General features: G+C 40.6%; 1 protein-coding gene across 1 annotated transcript; it reads left to right on the top strand.

Moving 5' to 3' along the window:
• Positions 1-3,872: 3,872 nt before the first annotated feature.
• On the top strand, positions 3,873-8,701 carry LOC104478639 (serpin B4). The gene is made up of 7 exons (XM_086740312.1): positions 3,873-4,040; positions 4,551-4,613; positions 5,220-5,348; positions 6,633-6,750; positions 7,086-7,228; positions 7,964-8,131; positions 8,297-8,701. The coding sequence occupies exons 1-7, from the start codon at positions 3,873-3,875 to the stop codon at positions 8,699-8,701; spliced, it is 1,194 nt and encodes a 397-aa protein (XP_086596438.1).
• Positions 8,702-16,082: the final 7,381 nt, after the last annotated feature.

Genomic DNA, 16,082 nt, shown 5'->3' with positions numbered 1-16,082 from the left:
CAGATATCCTTGCTTACAAATGTAATTTTATGTTAGTCATGGCTCATAAGCAGGTAAGAAAGGGTGTAAGCAGAGAAGGTACAATAGGCAGAACTGGCTGCATTGCTAGAACTATTTTTTGATGCTGATAAGATAAGTAAATCAAAGATGAAGAATTTTTGGATGCTGTTTTTCATCATGTCAAAATTTCTCTGGAGAATAAAGGGGTCCATTGCAATCATGGAAAGACTTAGGGTGCACAAAGAAGTTCAAGTAGGAAAAACCAATGCTGGGCTCAACTCTTCCCTGGCAAGTTGAATGACTAGTGTGAGGTGGCCCAAGTCTTTGCACTATTGACACTCATCAGTTTCTGCACTCTGTTGCCAGTAAATTCAGTGATTAATTCAGCTTTTAGAATTCAATTTAGAAGGTGATACTTGCTTTTTACTAAGCTCTCTTTTTAGCCTGAAAATTACAGAAATTAATATTAGACATTGCTCACATGGTGCTTCCTAAATGAGCTGAGGCCATCAACAACATCTGAATTCTCTCCCCCTTCTTCATCAACAGCAAGTGATATTTTTCTGTCATGCTAAAGTTGCTGTGGATCATCACAGATGCTTTATCACTCTAATTGCTCTAATATGATGTAGAAGGTCTGCTATTTTTGTGTGATGCTTACTTAGCAGGTGTCTGGCAAATAGGCCTGGCCCTCTTGGTCCTTGGCCCAGCGAGAATCACAGGAGTCCTTGTTTTGCTCTTGCTATTCAGCAACTCTATTTATCCAATGGTATCTTTACTCATAGGCAACCTCAGATACATTGAGTACTATGTAATTACCACCTGAGCAGCCTCAGAGTGGTAGCAGAATGTGCATTTTGTCAGATGAAAGGGACAAGAAGAGCCTTTGCTGGCAAGCTTGAGATCAGCCTCTGGTTCCTCAACAAGAATCTGCTTCCCTGCTGCATACTGCAGACACTGACAGCAAGGGAAGCATATGGCTGAAAACTGTGAGAAAAAAAAGCCAAGGGGGAACTGTATCCATCCAGGCTTCTGCAGTGTGTCGACTTGTAGCAAAGAATAATCACACACATCTCAGCAACTACTTCTCTGTAAGCTTTAAAAAAAAAAAAAAATCCTCCTGTTATTTATCTTTTCCCGTTAGGAAGCTTACCCTTGGAAAGGAATAAAGAAAGTCTCCTGACTCTGAGACTACCCATGACCATCTTCAGGTCTCTTTCTAAATACCAGAGAAGCCCAGTATCTGATTGGGTTGATATATAAGTATATGTTAGTAGCAGTAATTAAGTACTTCTTACAAAACAACATTATAAGTGTTTGTGCTTGCATACACTCATGCAAATATTTGCCTACCCACACATCAGATCAGCCTAAATGTGAAGGAAGACTTTTTTTTTTTCTTTCAGGAGACTAACCCCAGAAACATACTGCTTCTTAAAATTAGGTTGTTCTGTTCCTGCTACCTATGTCTTGCTGAAGCAATATAAGGCAAGGACCAGAATTCCTCAGAGTCACTGGTAAAAGTGAGGAGTCATGAGAAGTCCTGGGCTAAACTTAGTTGACACATGAGTGTCTTGTGGAAAGCCTACCTGGACAGAACCCGTCCAGCTTTCTTGTAAACACAATGGCAGAATGTAAGGTTTTGAAAGAAGACTGTGTGGAGATGGATAGTTTCTCTATGTTTTGCCCCTTGTGGCATATACCTTATCCAGTTACAGCAGAAATATCAGGAATCCCCAGGAGAGGAACAGGGCTCTCATATTTCCATCAGGAAAACCTTGGGAAATGCAGATGATGCATGGGGAGTCCCTAACTGCAGTGTCTCCGCAGGAAGCACAGCACCCTAGGTGCAGCAGAGTTAGTCTGCATGTGATGTGCAATTGATATGAATGCACACTGTGCTGCATCACTGCAGGAACTGCGGAGTGCTCAGCTGCAGTGTCTCCAGGGAGCACACACTTCGCACGGTTGTGCCATGCGTGTACTGCACCTGCTGTTCTAGGATGTCATGCAAATGAAAGCAAGCTACTTGTTTGTCCAAGCTGTTGGATATTCAGCAAAATCTGAAAAAATGGCTAAATTCCTCTTCTCCATTAAGGACAAAATTTCCAGATGAAGAAGAGAACAGGTAGGAAAAGCTCCTTGGAAGGAATCTTTAAGAAAGAAGTCTTCAGAAGCACAAAATTGGATCAGGAAAAAGGAATTGTCCTACGTCCACTCTGGAACCTATTCGTCATGTCACAGTTGGCAAAATAGGTACTTTTATATTATATATTTTTCTTTCCTCTACTGTGCCACCTATAGAGGCTTTAATAATTAATTTCTGTTACAAAAACATATGTGTTTGCATTTGGTAGTGCCATTTCTCACAGCAACATGCATAAAATTTAGTAGAATTTTTTTTTTTTACAGGTAAAGTAGATTTAATTAAGTAGATTTTTTTCTTTTTTTTTTCTTTTTTTTTTTTTTTTTTACAACTCAGTATGCATTTATAATTGTGGCTTCTTTCTGAATTCTTGGGGATAAGGAAAAAGTCAAGATTCCACAAAAGGTCCCCTAATTATACTAATTACTTGCAACAGTCAGGAATGTGATTCATTATCAACAAGAATTATTCTGCCTCTGGGAGTGGCAATGGCTTTACAGCCTGGTCAACAAGCTCAGCAGTCCAGTTGACACCATCAGTCCTGAGGAGAAGGTAAATATCTCCCTGACCTTCAATTCTAACCTTTACATTACAAATGACATAACTATGAAATGTCTAAAGATTGATGTGTGTATTAGTGATGTATATGTTTGCTTAGCACATATATACTGTATGTAACATACTTTGAAGAATGCGAGAATGTTTTCAAGATGCTGTGCAATGTTTTAGATTACATTAAAATGTACAGGTTGTGCGGTGAAGCTGTGCTTAACTTGTACAATGACTTTACTAGGTGAGTTCCTAAAGAAGATTAAAACTTCTGCATGACCTAGATTGGTAATTTATGAGAACATAATCTTTCTACACCATTCTATATTTTAAATATTTATATGGATAATTTAATTTTCTTGTGTAATGGGAGAAAGGTATCTTTCACATTTGTGGAGAATGTTATTCAGACTCAATAGGAATCAAAGCAAAAGGGCCTTAGAATAGCTGGAAACCCTAAATACTGAACTGGCATTCTAAGGGATCAGATGCCTCTACATCACTTTACTGGATGAAGACATTGGGGAAAGGGTTTCATAAGAAAGGAACGCTCTCCTAGGTGTAGGATGTGAAGAGTTTTGCAGAACATTCAAGTCCATCTGCTAGTAATAATTGTGATCATAACTGAAATATTATAGCTAAGAAAAGTGTTAAAGCTGCAAGTAAAGACTGGAATTTTCCACTAATACACAATGTGGCCTTGTTGAAAATCTTGCTAAGTGGGCCTATCTGTAGTTAAATTTTCTGTTGAACGTTCATTAAGCATCCTTAGAAGGACACAGTATGCGAGGCACAGCTGATTAATTATACAAAGTTTTCAGAGAGACAGAGAGTGAGGTATAATCAAGGAGTGTAATTAATAAGTACTATGCCTAGAAGACTTGAGGCAAGAAAGATCAGGACATAAAGTGAGCTAGTACTGTGGCTAGGACAAGGTTAGGACTAAGTAACAAAGCCATAGCTATTGCTTGAACTGAAGAAACAGTTGAACTCAGAATACTGTTTCTGAAAATGTGATTCTCCTACCATTCAAGGTGCTAGTTTTCAGATGAATTGTTTCAGTCTAAAGTTCACTGTGAAATCCTAGATGCTCTACCAAGGCATCTAAGCTTAGCAGGCATAGGGATGAGAAGCCTAAGTCTCTGTTCCCCTTGTTGCAGGCAATCGCAGATCCAAAATGTGCTCTCTCAGCACAGCCAATGCCAAGTTCTGCCTTGACTTTTTCAGAGAGATAAGCAAAAGTAAAAGAAATGAAAACATCTTCTTCTCCCCACTAAGTCTCTCAGCTGCGTTTGGGATGGTTGTCCTCGGAGCTAGGGGCAGCACACTTCAACAGATTGAGAAGGTGGGTTTCCTTTGCACTGAAAGGGGGATGGTGGCAAGATATGAGCCAAGAGGCTGACAGTACCATGCTTAGTTCCTAAGCATCCAAAGGAGTGATGCACACAGAGCGCCCTTTAAAAATGCTTTCTCTTATGATATTCCGAATACCAAACTTTTTCAGACTAAATACTATTACAGTAATTGATTGTTCAATTAATACATCAGTGCTAAAGAAAGTGTTTTGGAGGTATCCCTCCACTCTCCAGGGCTCTGAAGTGGTGGTTCCCTTAGATATGGTCTTCTGCCTTCTCTGGATACTCAAAGTCTTCTCTCTGAAGAAGAAACATTTCAAAGATTTCACGAGCTCACCATCTGCAAAAACTTCTTATTCACTTGCAAGTATCTCATGATAAAGGACAAATGGGACTTTCCCCATTGACTTTGTCTGGCTGCGTTTTGGAATAGGCTTGCAATATAGTTTAGCTTTGAGGTACTGTCACTCAGCTGGATTCAACAAACATTTGCATTGCAGGTATTTCATTTCAGTGACGTTTTGAGCAGTACAAGCCAAGAAAACAGATGCCCTTCTGAGAAGGTAAGATACAGTTGTGGTGCTGAGATGAAGCAACAGGTGCTGGTTTGTCAGCTCTTTTCCTTGCAAACCATCATTTAATCACAAAGCACGGCAGGGCTAATCAGCCTCTCTGTCTGGATTTGTAAACCTGCTTATTACTGTTCTTTTGTTAGTTATTTAAGGGACCTTGTGCGATCACACATTTCAACATCTAAGCCTTCTTATGACAAGTTTCTAACCAAAACAGTAGTACCACTCTAAAACATGATAAGTGCTTAAATTGCCACCTGCAAACATTTGTCTACAGAGCATGCCAAAGGCACCTTGGAGCTTGGTCCTCCCAGGCTCTAAGCCAGCAGACATTTGATCAGTGTGCACAGAGCCATCACTGTAGGATATGATGTGATTTGGAGGTGGGCTACTGCAGGCCTGAAGGGGAATCGTTTTGTCATTCTGTACATCTGGTACAGCAGGTACATCAGGTGGTGTCCTGATGCACTTATTCCAACACCTGTATCAACTGGGTGGAGTCAGGCTTCTCACACAGAGGCTGCAGTTCACTCTCAGGTCCAGCTTTGCACAGGAAAGCTCAAGCCTACCATGAAACTTCTGTTTTCCTGTTTGAAGTGTGAAGAAGCTGGAGGAGTCCATTCCCAGTTCCAAGCTCTGTTGGCTGCAGTCAGTGAACCCAGACCAGGCTGCTCTCTCACCATTGCCAACAGGCTCTTTGGAGAAATTACTTATCCCTTCTTCCAGGTAAGGGGCCATGGTGTCCATTTTAACAGCTCCTGGGAGTTACGAGCTCAGCAGAATTTCTTCCATCATAAACTGCAAAGGGAAATTAAACACGACAGTGCTGTCAGGGTGCACTGCTAAATGACTGCACTCCACAGCTCGTGCAGTCAGGGAGCCTTTCCATCCCAATTGCCCAGTGGTTAGACTTTGGGAACAGCAGAGCACTGGGAAGCCATGACTTAAAAGCTTTTATATAAAGAAGCAGATCTACGGTAACAGCTCTCGCTGAGCATTCCAGAGAAAGTGATACCATTAATCACTTCAATATATCCTTACCACAATACCTGGTGTCTAACAGAACTGGTGCTTGCTGCATCATTTCTATCCAAGAAACAAAGCTCTGTGACCAGCAGAAGACTTTTTTCCTCCACAGAGTGCCTTCTCTGTTTCCAGTAAAACGATTGCAATTACTCTTCCATCTTTCCTTCAGAGTCTATGCGAATTTGGGACTCTGTGATTCCTCTGCCTTTTCAAACAAGGCTTAGAAGAGAGTAGTATCTTTGAGATTTTTTGTCAATTAGTCTAATTTAAGTGGAACTGACCACCTTAGACCATTCCTGTGGAACACTGACAGCCCAGGCAATATGCAAGTGCATAAATAATTTCATCAGGAAACCAGACTTACTGTGTTTATGAGTATTGCCTGAAACAGTGCTTTTTTATCTCTGTAACTATCTTTCTCTTCACAAGCCAAAATTTCATCTTGCTTCCAAAAATATACGCTCTGGGTGAAGAGAGCTTTTCAGAGCCAGAAGAAGGTGACCAGCAGCCTGGAAAAGTTTTATACTTAATACAAGTTTTACTGTGTATGTTTCTACAGAGAGTAATATATACACACATACACATATCTCATTGTGATATTATCAATACTGATTATTTGTTCAAAATAAGGCAACTTTCTTCATTTGGTGGCTGGAGGAAGACAGGCAGCATAACAATGATATATAAGCTTAAAGAAAGGTACCAGATTTTGATCTTAGTTATTTTTTTTACTGTGCTGAGACATTTTGACTGCTCAGTACAGCTTGAAAATACAGAAAAAATAACATTTGCAAATTTTTTTATTAAAAATATATATCTCTAAAACCTGAATGCCTGAGTTATTTCAATGAATTTATTGCATATGCCTTTTTACCCATTTATCCCTTGCTGATGTATTACATGGAATTGTCTTGAAGCCATGAAATTTCCTATCTTATAAAAATCATCACATTGCAACAAACTTCTCTCATTTGTACTTTCCAGCAATACTTGAATTCCACAAAGAAATTCTATCGAGCAGAACTGGAACCAGTCAATTTTAAATACACTGAAGAAGAAGCCAGAGAGAAGATTAACTCCTGGGTGGAAAATGAGACAAAAGGTAAAGAAGAAAATGTGCAGGTTGTTTAGTTTGCATTTGAACATGTTAGGAATATCACATCTGAATTTCAGTTTCCACCTTTTCTTCCAAAGGTAGCAAGATTTTTATATATTAAACACCTACTGCTTTTTTTTTTTTTTTCTCCAGAGGAAATAAACACAGGAAGAAGTACAAAAATACCTTGAGTTCTTGGTTTCAGAAGGTGTACATAAACTTTTGTTATTTGTCTGACAATATTATACTACTTTTCATATTTACAGAAATAAGTATTAATAGTCAAGTGCATCGGATTTCCCAAACAAAGTAATGATTCTTCTTAATTCATTATTTTAAAGGTAAAATCAAAGACCTATTTGCTGCTGGGTTTATTGATCCCTCTCCTGTACTTGTCCTGGTCAATGCTATATATTTTAAAGGAAAATGGGCAGTAGAATTTAAGAAAGAAGACACTAAGGAAGCATATTTCCAACTGAACAAGGTACAGTATGGATAGGAACTGAAACAGCATGGGGGTGGAAATCAGATGTGAGTCTCCTATAAGAACAGGTGGAAGCTTTCCTCCTCTCTGTTATCTCAAGGCAAAAACACTGGTCTTCAGCCAGAAGAATAATAAGCCAGATCTTCTCTCCGCTTTGATTACCAAATATGTAGCTGTTTCTATTCACATCAGAAGTGGGTCTTGTGCAGCTGAGATCCTGGTCGAGTCAAAGTCACTGAGCACATGCACTGACTCTGTTGGGGATTTTGCAACTAAGCATTCTGTCTCAAAAACAGTCTGCTTTTGGGACTGAATTTGAGGATTCTGTTCCTCTGACACTATTTACCAGCAGAACAGTGTTTGTTTTCAGGAAACAATGAGCTAAAGACAAATTATCTCAGAAGAATGTATATATTATTCATGAAGAATTTAGATTCATGGTTGCATCAGTTGCATCAGTTTCCTCATCTGACATGCCAGAAAAAAAGAAGGACGTTACAAGGGAGTTGTGACTAAAGTAATCTGACATCAGCAGAAAAGAAAAAGTAGATTTTATGCTTCTAAAATAGGTAACTGCATTGGAGCTACAGTTAAGAGAGAGGAACACATCAATGCTACAAGTACATTAAACCCATGACACGTTTCTGGACTGAACTCTAATCTCAGTACTGAAACCAATTTAAACAAGGGTGATCATTTCTGTATTTTCTGTTTAATATGTTTCATGTGTTCCAGAATGATAGAAGGACAGTGCAGATGATGTTTCAGGAAGGTTATTTTAACATGGCCTTCATAGAGGAAGTGAAAATGAAAGTGATAGAGCTCCCATACTTTAATGATGAACTGAGCATGTTCATTCTTCTTCCTGAAGTTGTCTGTGAGGACTTTTCTGGCCTTGAACAGGTAATACTTCCTTTTCTCTCTAGTAGCATACATAAGGGCCTGCAATCAGAGCAATACTTTAACATTGCTCTAGTGTGGTCAGAAGACAAGTGGGAAAAACAACCTTATTATCTTTTCCTTCCATTCATTATGGTGTCAATCTTTACTATCAATACTGCCTTACAGCTTGAATGCACCCTCACATATGAAAAACTAGCAGGATGGACCAGCTTGGATAGGATGCAAAAACTGAGAGTGAAGGTGTACCTGCCTCGGTTCAAGATGGAGGAAAGTTATGTTCTCAACAAAATTCTTCAGGAGATGGGAGTGATGAACGTTTTTGACTGGGGAAAAGCTGATTTGTCAGGAATCTCTAGGAAAGATGGTTTGGTTGTGTCCAAGGCCATCCAGAAGTCATTTGTGGAAGTCAACGAAGAGGGCAGTGAAGCAGGTAGTGCCATGGAGCTTGTTCCAGAGCCTCTGTGTTTCCCAGTTTCTTATGAGTTCAAAGCTGATCATCCATTCCTCTTCTTCATCAGAGACAAACCGACTAACACCATTCTCTTCTTTGGAAGATATTCCTCCCCTTAAGTGGAGGTTATTTTGGAAATTATATCTTCCTCCCCACTAACATCCCCATTATGAAGCACATTTTCACTAGACTTTATCCTAAAGTGTTAATTTGCAAAAAAAAAAAAAAAAAAAAAAAGACTATCCAATAAGAGCCAAATTAGACATAAAAAAAACCCCTAAAAAATGTTAACTATTTCCTTTCTAACATCAACTTCAGACATGCTTTACTTTTAGGAGGCCTCGCTAAAATGACATCTACCTTAAAATACACTATATGATATTTGCCAAAGATCTGTAGGCCTCTAGAAACACCCATGTAGAAAATCTTATTTTGAGCCTTTCCTAATGTAGTATGTCTTCAATAAATACATTCTTTTAGTGCTACAAAGATGAGTGATACATTCTCCAACATGAAGGAGACAAAAGGATAGGGATCTGCATTAAAAGGATAAACTCAGGTACTCAGCCTCTTTTAGCTTTACCCACAGAACCTCTCATAGGTCTCAAGGAAAATGCCACTTTGTATGGGAGTAGCAAAGTATTCCTGTGGGACTCCTCCTTAAATATTGACCGAGGGTAATGGTTCAAGCTGAAACTCTCAGGTTTTGTTCTCAGAGAGCAGAGAAAGAAGACAACTTTTCTGGTGTAATTTTGCTTCCTCTCAAGTAGGGCAGACCCTTTACTTTTTTTTTTTTTTTTCCTGTGAGAAACCCTGTATGTGCTAGGAAGTTCTCCAACTTCTTCATAAACTTCCAGGTAACAAAAATAGGGTTTCAGAATAATGGAAGGCCTTTTCTGAGAAGGCCTCCTCTGCAATGGCTGTGAATTAGACACTTAATTCCCACATAAAACTATAATCAACTATCAACTATTCTCACTTCTAAAAAACAACTGTCTTTGTGCCTTCGATAGCATGAGTTCCTTGTTCCATCTGTTTTATTTCTCCTTAGCACAAAAACTAATGAAAAAATCTATGGTGATGGTATTTAGAGGAGTAGCCTGTATTTGTTCCATTTATCATAATAAAACCACTGCAAACTAAATATTTGTTCTGGTTTTATTTTGGGGGGGGGGGGGGGCTACGGTGGTAGCTTCTGTAGGAAGCTGCTAGAAGTTTTTTCCCCTTTGTTCAGTGGACTCGGCCAGGCCTAGGGCAGACCTGCTGCTGGCCAAGGCCAAGCCAATTGGTAGCAGAATGTTCTGTGATAATGCCTCTGTGATAGTGTATTTAAGAAGGGGAAAAACAGAAAAAAAAAAAAAGAAGTGAAGAGGTGATGAAGCAGAGGCAGAGAGGGGGAGGTGCGAGCCTTGTGAGCCTTGCAGCCCTCACCCTCTGGCCTCCCACGAGGTGCCCATCTGGGCCCAACTCAGCCTGGCCCGGCTGCAAGAAGTGGAGAGGAGAAGAGATGTGAAGAGAATCTGAAAGGCATCTGCCAGCCTGTTGTGAAAAATTTCTTGTGAAAGGCACAGCTACAGGCACAAAGGTCAGTGAAGGAGGGGGAGGACTAATGCGGCTCCTGGCCAAGATTCCCCTGCAGCCCATGGAGGCCCACAGAGGGACAGAGATCCACCTGCAGCCTGTGGAGGACCCCACGCCAGAGCAGGCGGATGCCTGAAGGAGGCTGTGGCCCGTGGAGGGCCCGCTGGGGCAGCTGTTCTGGAGGGACTGCACCCCGTGGAAGAGGTGACCCACGCCAGAGCAGTTTCAAGAAGGACTGTGGCCCGTGGGAGGGACCCCACGAAGGAGTAGGGGAGGAATGTGAGGAGTCCTTCCCGTGAGGAGGAAGGAGCAGTGTAAAGCGACGTGTGATGAACTGACCATAACCCCCGTTCCCTCTTCCCCCAGGTGCCGCTCGAAGGGAAACGTGGTAGAGATAATGTTAAACCTGGGGAGGGGGGGGGGTGGGGGGAAATTATCTTGTTCTCGTTCTCATTATCTTGCTTTGGTTTTAGTAATAAATGAATAGTTTTCCTCAAGTCGAGTCTGTTTTGCCTGTAATGGTAACTTTAATGATCTCTCCTTGTTCTTACCTCAAACCTCGAGCCTTTTTCCCCTTATATTATCTGTCCCTATTCTCTCAGAGGGTGGGGTAAGTGAGAGAGAGACTTCATAGTCTGGTCCCAGTCGGGGCTAAACTACAACAATATTAAATGTAGTAGTCTGCAGAATTAAGTGGACAGAGGAATAGTCTAATATAGCAAGTGAAAAATGTGAGTGACAATGAAGTCTACCTCCTATTTAAAAATATTCATCATACTAAGTTTAGGCACTGGACAGCTTGACATTAGGACACGTAAACCCCGAACCTCACCTACTGCTTCTCTCCCACATTTGATTTTACCAGGGAATTAAGAGTGTGGTTTTAGGATATGGCTGAGCCAGTCTAATGCCAGTGAAGAACAGGAGGATGCTGCTCCCCTTGTCTCCTTCCTTCCATGTGTTTCTACTCCCTTACATCACCACTATTACTTACCTGGTTTGGTGGCCTTCTATGATGGGGTTACAGCATCGGTGAATAAGGGGCTCTAAGCAACCTGATGTAGCTGAAGATGTCCCTGCTCCTTGCAGGGGGGTTGGACTAGATGACCTTTAAAGGTCCCTTCCAACTCGAACTATTCTATGATTCCATGAGCAGTTCTGTGGGACTTAAATCAAGAGGAAAATTTTGGGAAAGTTAATTTGCTTGCTGATGATCTAGTTCCCTAAACCACCTCCTGGATGTTGTGGAGCAGGTGGTGGGCAGGCATAGTAAGGAGTTACAGAGAAGAGAGTAACCTGCCCAGTTTGGCAGCAGGCAATGTCCAAAATCCACAGATACATGAAAAATACTTCCCTTTAAAGGAAAAATATTCCACTTCTTTGATGACTCACTCTTCTTTTCCTGTTGCTCACAGGAAAGAAGGGAAGTGTTGCGAGCATACTAGTGCCATTTCAGAACTATGGATTCAAAGGGCACTTCCAAATGCTGAGTTATACAGGAAAAATTACAGTCAATTACAGTACTCAACACAAATTCAATTGCTAAATAAAGCAGACTCATGATAGTCTGTGGAGCTGTCTCACATGGCTGTAATTTCAGTATGAAATACAGCCTGAAATAGTAAAATTACCCATAGAGGCACAGTTTTCATGTCAATTAGCTGGTAAGAGAACAGAACATAAAACACAGGCTGGGGGCTCTTCTGATTAATAGGGTATGCAAAAAATAGCCCTGCATGTTTTTCAGTGACTGCCATTGGTATTTTGTATGTATCTGGTTTGTCTCAAATATAAAATACTTATGTTAGAAAAAAAATATGAAATGAACAGTGTTAGAATGTACTAGCTTGCATAATCAGACCTATATATTTTCAGATAAAATGTAAAAGAAAACCAATTAATGGCATATGTGATAAAGGCAAGTGCTGCAAAATATTATCCTGAAGAGCACAGGTCTCACAACAGGAAAAGGAATCCTGTGTGTGAGCAGAGGAGACAGTGTGGCTGAAGCAAGGATTGTTACTTAGCTTACTACAGTAGAAGGAGTCATTTATATTCTTTGTAATTTTTTTTTTTAAACTTAGTTTAAAACTAAATAAACTAACTAGATAATTTTGAAACTGGAAACAAAATACAGTATAATTTTTTAAAAAATCCATTTTCTCTTCACATAATCTATTTTACTATTTGCCATCTTAATTTATAAAACATCTACAATTGTAGTGAAAACAACCAGGACCTGGAAAGTAGCCTCCTGCGCCTAGCATAGTGGTAGCAGCTCCTGGTGTAGAAGGCAGTGCTCCCCAAAATCAGAGACATTTACTTAAAAATAGAAGGTAGATCTCTGTCAGCAAGTGCTTCTCCTGTTAGGAACTGTATTTTGTAAATGTGCAATGCCAAACAAAAGAGCTTGCAGAGCAGAGAAAAGACGGAGACTCTGAACGGTGCCTGGAGCAGACACAATCCTGAAGGGGATGCCACTGCCTCTTCCCCAGGCACAGGCTTGATGCTGGGCGTTGCCGCACAGCCTGTTGAACCATGCCAGCATACCTCACAGCCTACAAACATGTACACTGCCAAAAAGCAAAGCAAAATAAGTAAAATACTGTTTGCATGAGCATTCATGGAAAGATAACTGCCCATTTGTCCCACACTAAACAGATCTATGTCTTTCCGTGGTCTGATTGCTGAGTAACTCTCAATTTCTGTATTTACCTTTCCACTGGACTCTAGTCTCTCTGATGGTTGCAGTTTTCCTCATTTTTCCTCTGATATTTTGCTTTCCTTTAAATTATTTCTTAGTACTCATATATAACATAAATTATATCTTCAAAAGATTTGCAACAGATGGCCGAGAAGAGCAGAGAAAGATTTTTGAGTTGTCACTGAAAAAAACTAAGGAGGGCAGTTTTGAGTAATACTTCTTGTCCCCTATGAAGACTAGTGTTTATTTCCTTCAAATTATAACTGGTAGAATGTTTTATATGAGGAAGCCCTGATTCTTTATGATCCCAGTAAGAAAGGCACTCAGACTCTGTAAGGTATTGTCTCAAACGCCATTTATTGGAGCTAATACTATAAAGAAAAAGAAGAAAGCATTGACAAACTTAGGTCCCTTCAGAGGCTGCACAAAAGAGCTGCTCAGCAGCTATGTGTGGCAGGCAAAGATCATCACCGCTTGCCAGAGAGCACCGTGAGCATGACACCGTTGCAGTGAGTGAGATCCAGCTACCTGAGAAGTGGCAATTGGGCAAGCCTCTTGCTTTCTTTTGGCAAGCATGTGCAGCAGAAAAAAGTCACCCCTTTACTGCTGCTTTATTGTAACAAATGGAGTTATTGCCAGAGCCAACCAGCAATCATGAGGCATGGAGGACCGGTGGATGTGCTTGGCCTCCCTTTACCTTGGGTTGCTGTGCAAACACAATACACATTGACACACCAGCTACTATGAGCTCTGAAGGGGAAAGGACACGTTAGGCATTAACTTTACCCTGGGTCTGACACACTGACTCTTTGAGAGGTTTAGTACAAGATGCTGGTTGTCTTAAAAGTGCTAGTGCCAATACCAGTGACAGTCTGCCTTAGACTCTGTGTGCACCACACACAGCTGGTCACCTCCAGCACAGCAAATGCCACCATTGAATAAAAAGCATCTGAAATCCTGTAGGCTGTACTTCTTTGGCCACATCTCAGTTCATTTAAGACCATTGAGAGATGCCAGTATAGCCTCTGCTAAGCATGATGCAGATGGACAGGTCATCCAAACCTTAAGCAAACATTACATCCAGAACACTGCACAATGAGCAACCATAAGAAATGAAATGTCAAAATCTGAACAAAGAAATGCTGGAAAGAGCTGTTTTTTCCTGCTGCTTAATATCTCCTTGATTATGCCAACATTGGGGAAGAGGGGCAAACACCATCAACTACTTTATGCACAAAGGGTGGCAGAGTCCTTGCTGACCTCTTTCTTGGGACAAACATGGATATAGAGCAGATTTTAACCTGTTTATCTTGCTTTACAGTACCACATTCTTAGTTTTTGAATTTCAGGAGAAGCATCTGATTTCCCCAGGACCAGTGCCCTAACTAAGCAAAGTTACAAAAGAGAACTTTCTCTGCTGACGACTGCATATGGTAGCCCATTCTGATAAAAATTTTCAGCTGCTCACAGGCTGCTTCTGCAGCCACTTTTGCACTAAGACTCAGTATAGAAAAAAATACAAAACAAACCCAGTAGTGTGTAGTGACGGATTACTCTCTGGAGAAGTCGTGCTGCCACATGCATGACTACTGACAGAAGCAAACTTCCTCTCTTCCATGAGCTCATTTACTTGGGGTGTTTTAAACTATCTTGCCTGCCTTGACAAAGTAGTTTTTCACATTAGGGTGGCTATGATAATTCAGAAGCTAGCAGTTATCAGACGTTCAACCAGCTTATCTGTGTGGAGAACAGTTATGGTGGTCGTGCAGAGGTATGAAATGTGGAGTGTACAAAGAAGGCAATTATATTGGCTGGGAGAACATACCAGAAACACCTACTTGCCCTCTTCTAAAGGAGTTGGTGAATAAAGTATTCGTTGAGAAAATCTTGGACATTAGGCAAAGAGCTGGCCAGTTTGAGCAACTGCTGACCAGTAGCTGGAACTCTAATGTGAATTTATGAAAATGGGAGAATAAGAGAAGACACACTACAGCTCTTTCCACACAAAACCTGTGCTAGTGGGCAGTAACAGTTTGATAGGATAGAGTAAAAACTACAGCAGCCCAGGTCACAGAATAAGGAACATTAAACAAGGTGAGAGGAAAGCTACTGTCTTTAGATTTTCCCATCCTCATCAGTGCTATAGCACCCCCAGATGAAAAGCTCATGCTGAGTTGGGAAACTGAAAGCCACACCATTTACCAGGCTCTGCACGTACAAGCCTGCATTTCAGCAAAACAAAACACACTGTTAAGGGTAAAGTAGCTTGCTTTCCCTTCCACAGAGCGTGCACCTACTGCTATGTGCTCTGTGACTTAATATGTACAAATTTGGGATTTCTATTATCCACCTCTATGGCCTTTACAGATGCCAGATTTGTTTCTTTACTGCTCATCAAGTCTATTATTCAATAAAGAGTAATAGCTTTTTACAATCAAATTATATTTGATATTGTGCATTATGATTGTCTAACAGACCATGAATGTTCCTGCAGACAGATTCTGTAGTTTATTCACCTGCCATAGTAAAAAGGTTGGTATGGAAGATCTATGAGAATGGCCTGTGCACGTACCATGGGCCTTGTTGCCATGACCTGTAGAGAATGAAAATTAAAAGCTGACCCTCAATCATCCTTTACTAGCTGGTTAAAATCAATTTCTGAATATCTGAGTACTCTGGGGTCTGACTTACAGCCCAGCAAGTATGTAATTCCTGACTGTTCCTCAAATTCTTCCTCTGCCGTGCCCACCCTCAGACCTCTGCTTCACCTCAACACTGCTGCTCTGAATGTTTTAATCAAAATGAAGTTTTAGCAAAACATGCTTTCTCCTGAGTCCTTCTTCCCTCCTCCACATGTAAGCTGTAGACTCTATAGTTTGACCTCAGGTAAAAAACTTTGGTCTCACCTAGGCACAGACATAGATGTGGCTGCGTTTTTAACAAGTACAAGCTATAAACCATACCAGTCCTTGAACTCCAGGAACATACTTCTGCATTTTGGCAGACCAAAATACCTTTCAGTACTATTTTGGTCTTGAAAAATAAACAGAAAGGTTTGAGTTTGTTCTTACATGGAAAAAAATCAATTTCAAAATCTTCTGAGTAGAATGATCATCCTGCGGCTGGCTCTGCTTGGAATTGTATTATTTTGACAACACCAGATGGTCACTGTCCATGAGGAACTTCCCTCTGTTCCACTGCAGAGACTCTGTAGT

This window comes from Chlamydotis macqueenii, chromosome 2, assembly GCF_036417535.1.
Source record: "Chlamydotis macqueenii isolate bChlMac1 chromosome 2, bChlMac1.mat, whole genome shotgun sequence".
NCBI lineage: Eukaryota > Metazoa > Chordata > Aves > Otidiformes > Otididae > Chlamydotis > Chlamydotis macqueenii.
This window is presented reverse-complemented; position numbering and strand designations above follow the sequence as displayed.

Excerpts from the sequence above, each read along its gene's own strand:
- LOC104478639 (XM_086740312.1), top strand. The coding sequence starts at position 3,873 with ATGTGCTCTCTCAGCACAGCCAATGCCAAGTTCTGCCTTGACTTTTTC. Across the intron at positions 4,041-4,550 it reads CACTTCAACAGATTGAGAAG|GTATTTCATTTCAGTGACGT; the intron begins GTGGGTTTCCTT and ends TTTGCATTGCAG. Across the intron at positions 4,614-5,219 it reads ACAGATGCCCTTCTGAGAAG|TGTGAAGAAGCTGGAGGAGT; the intron begins GTAAGATACAGT and ends TCCTGTTTGAAG.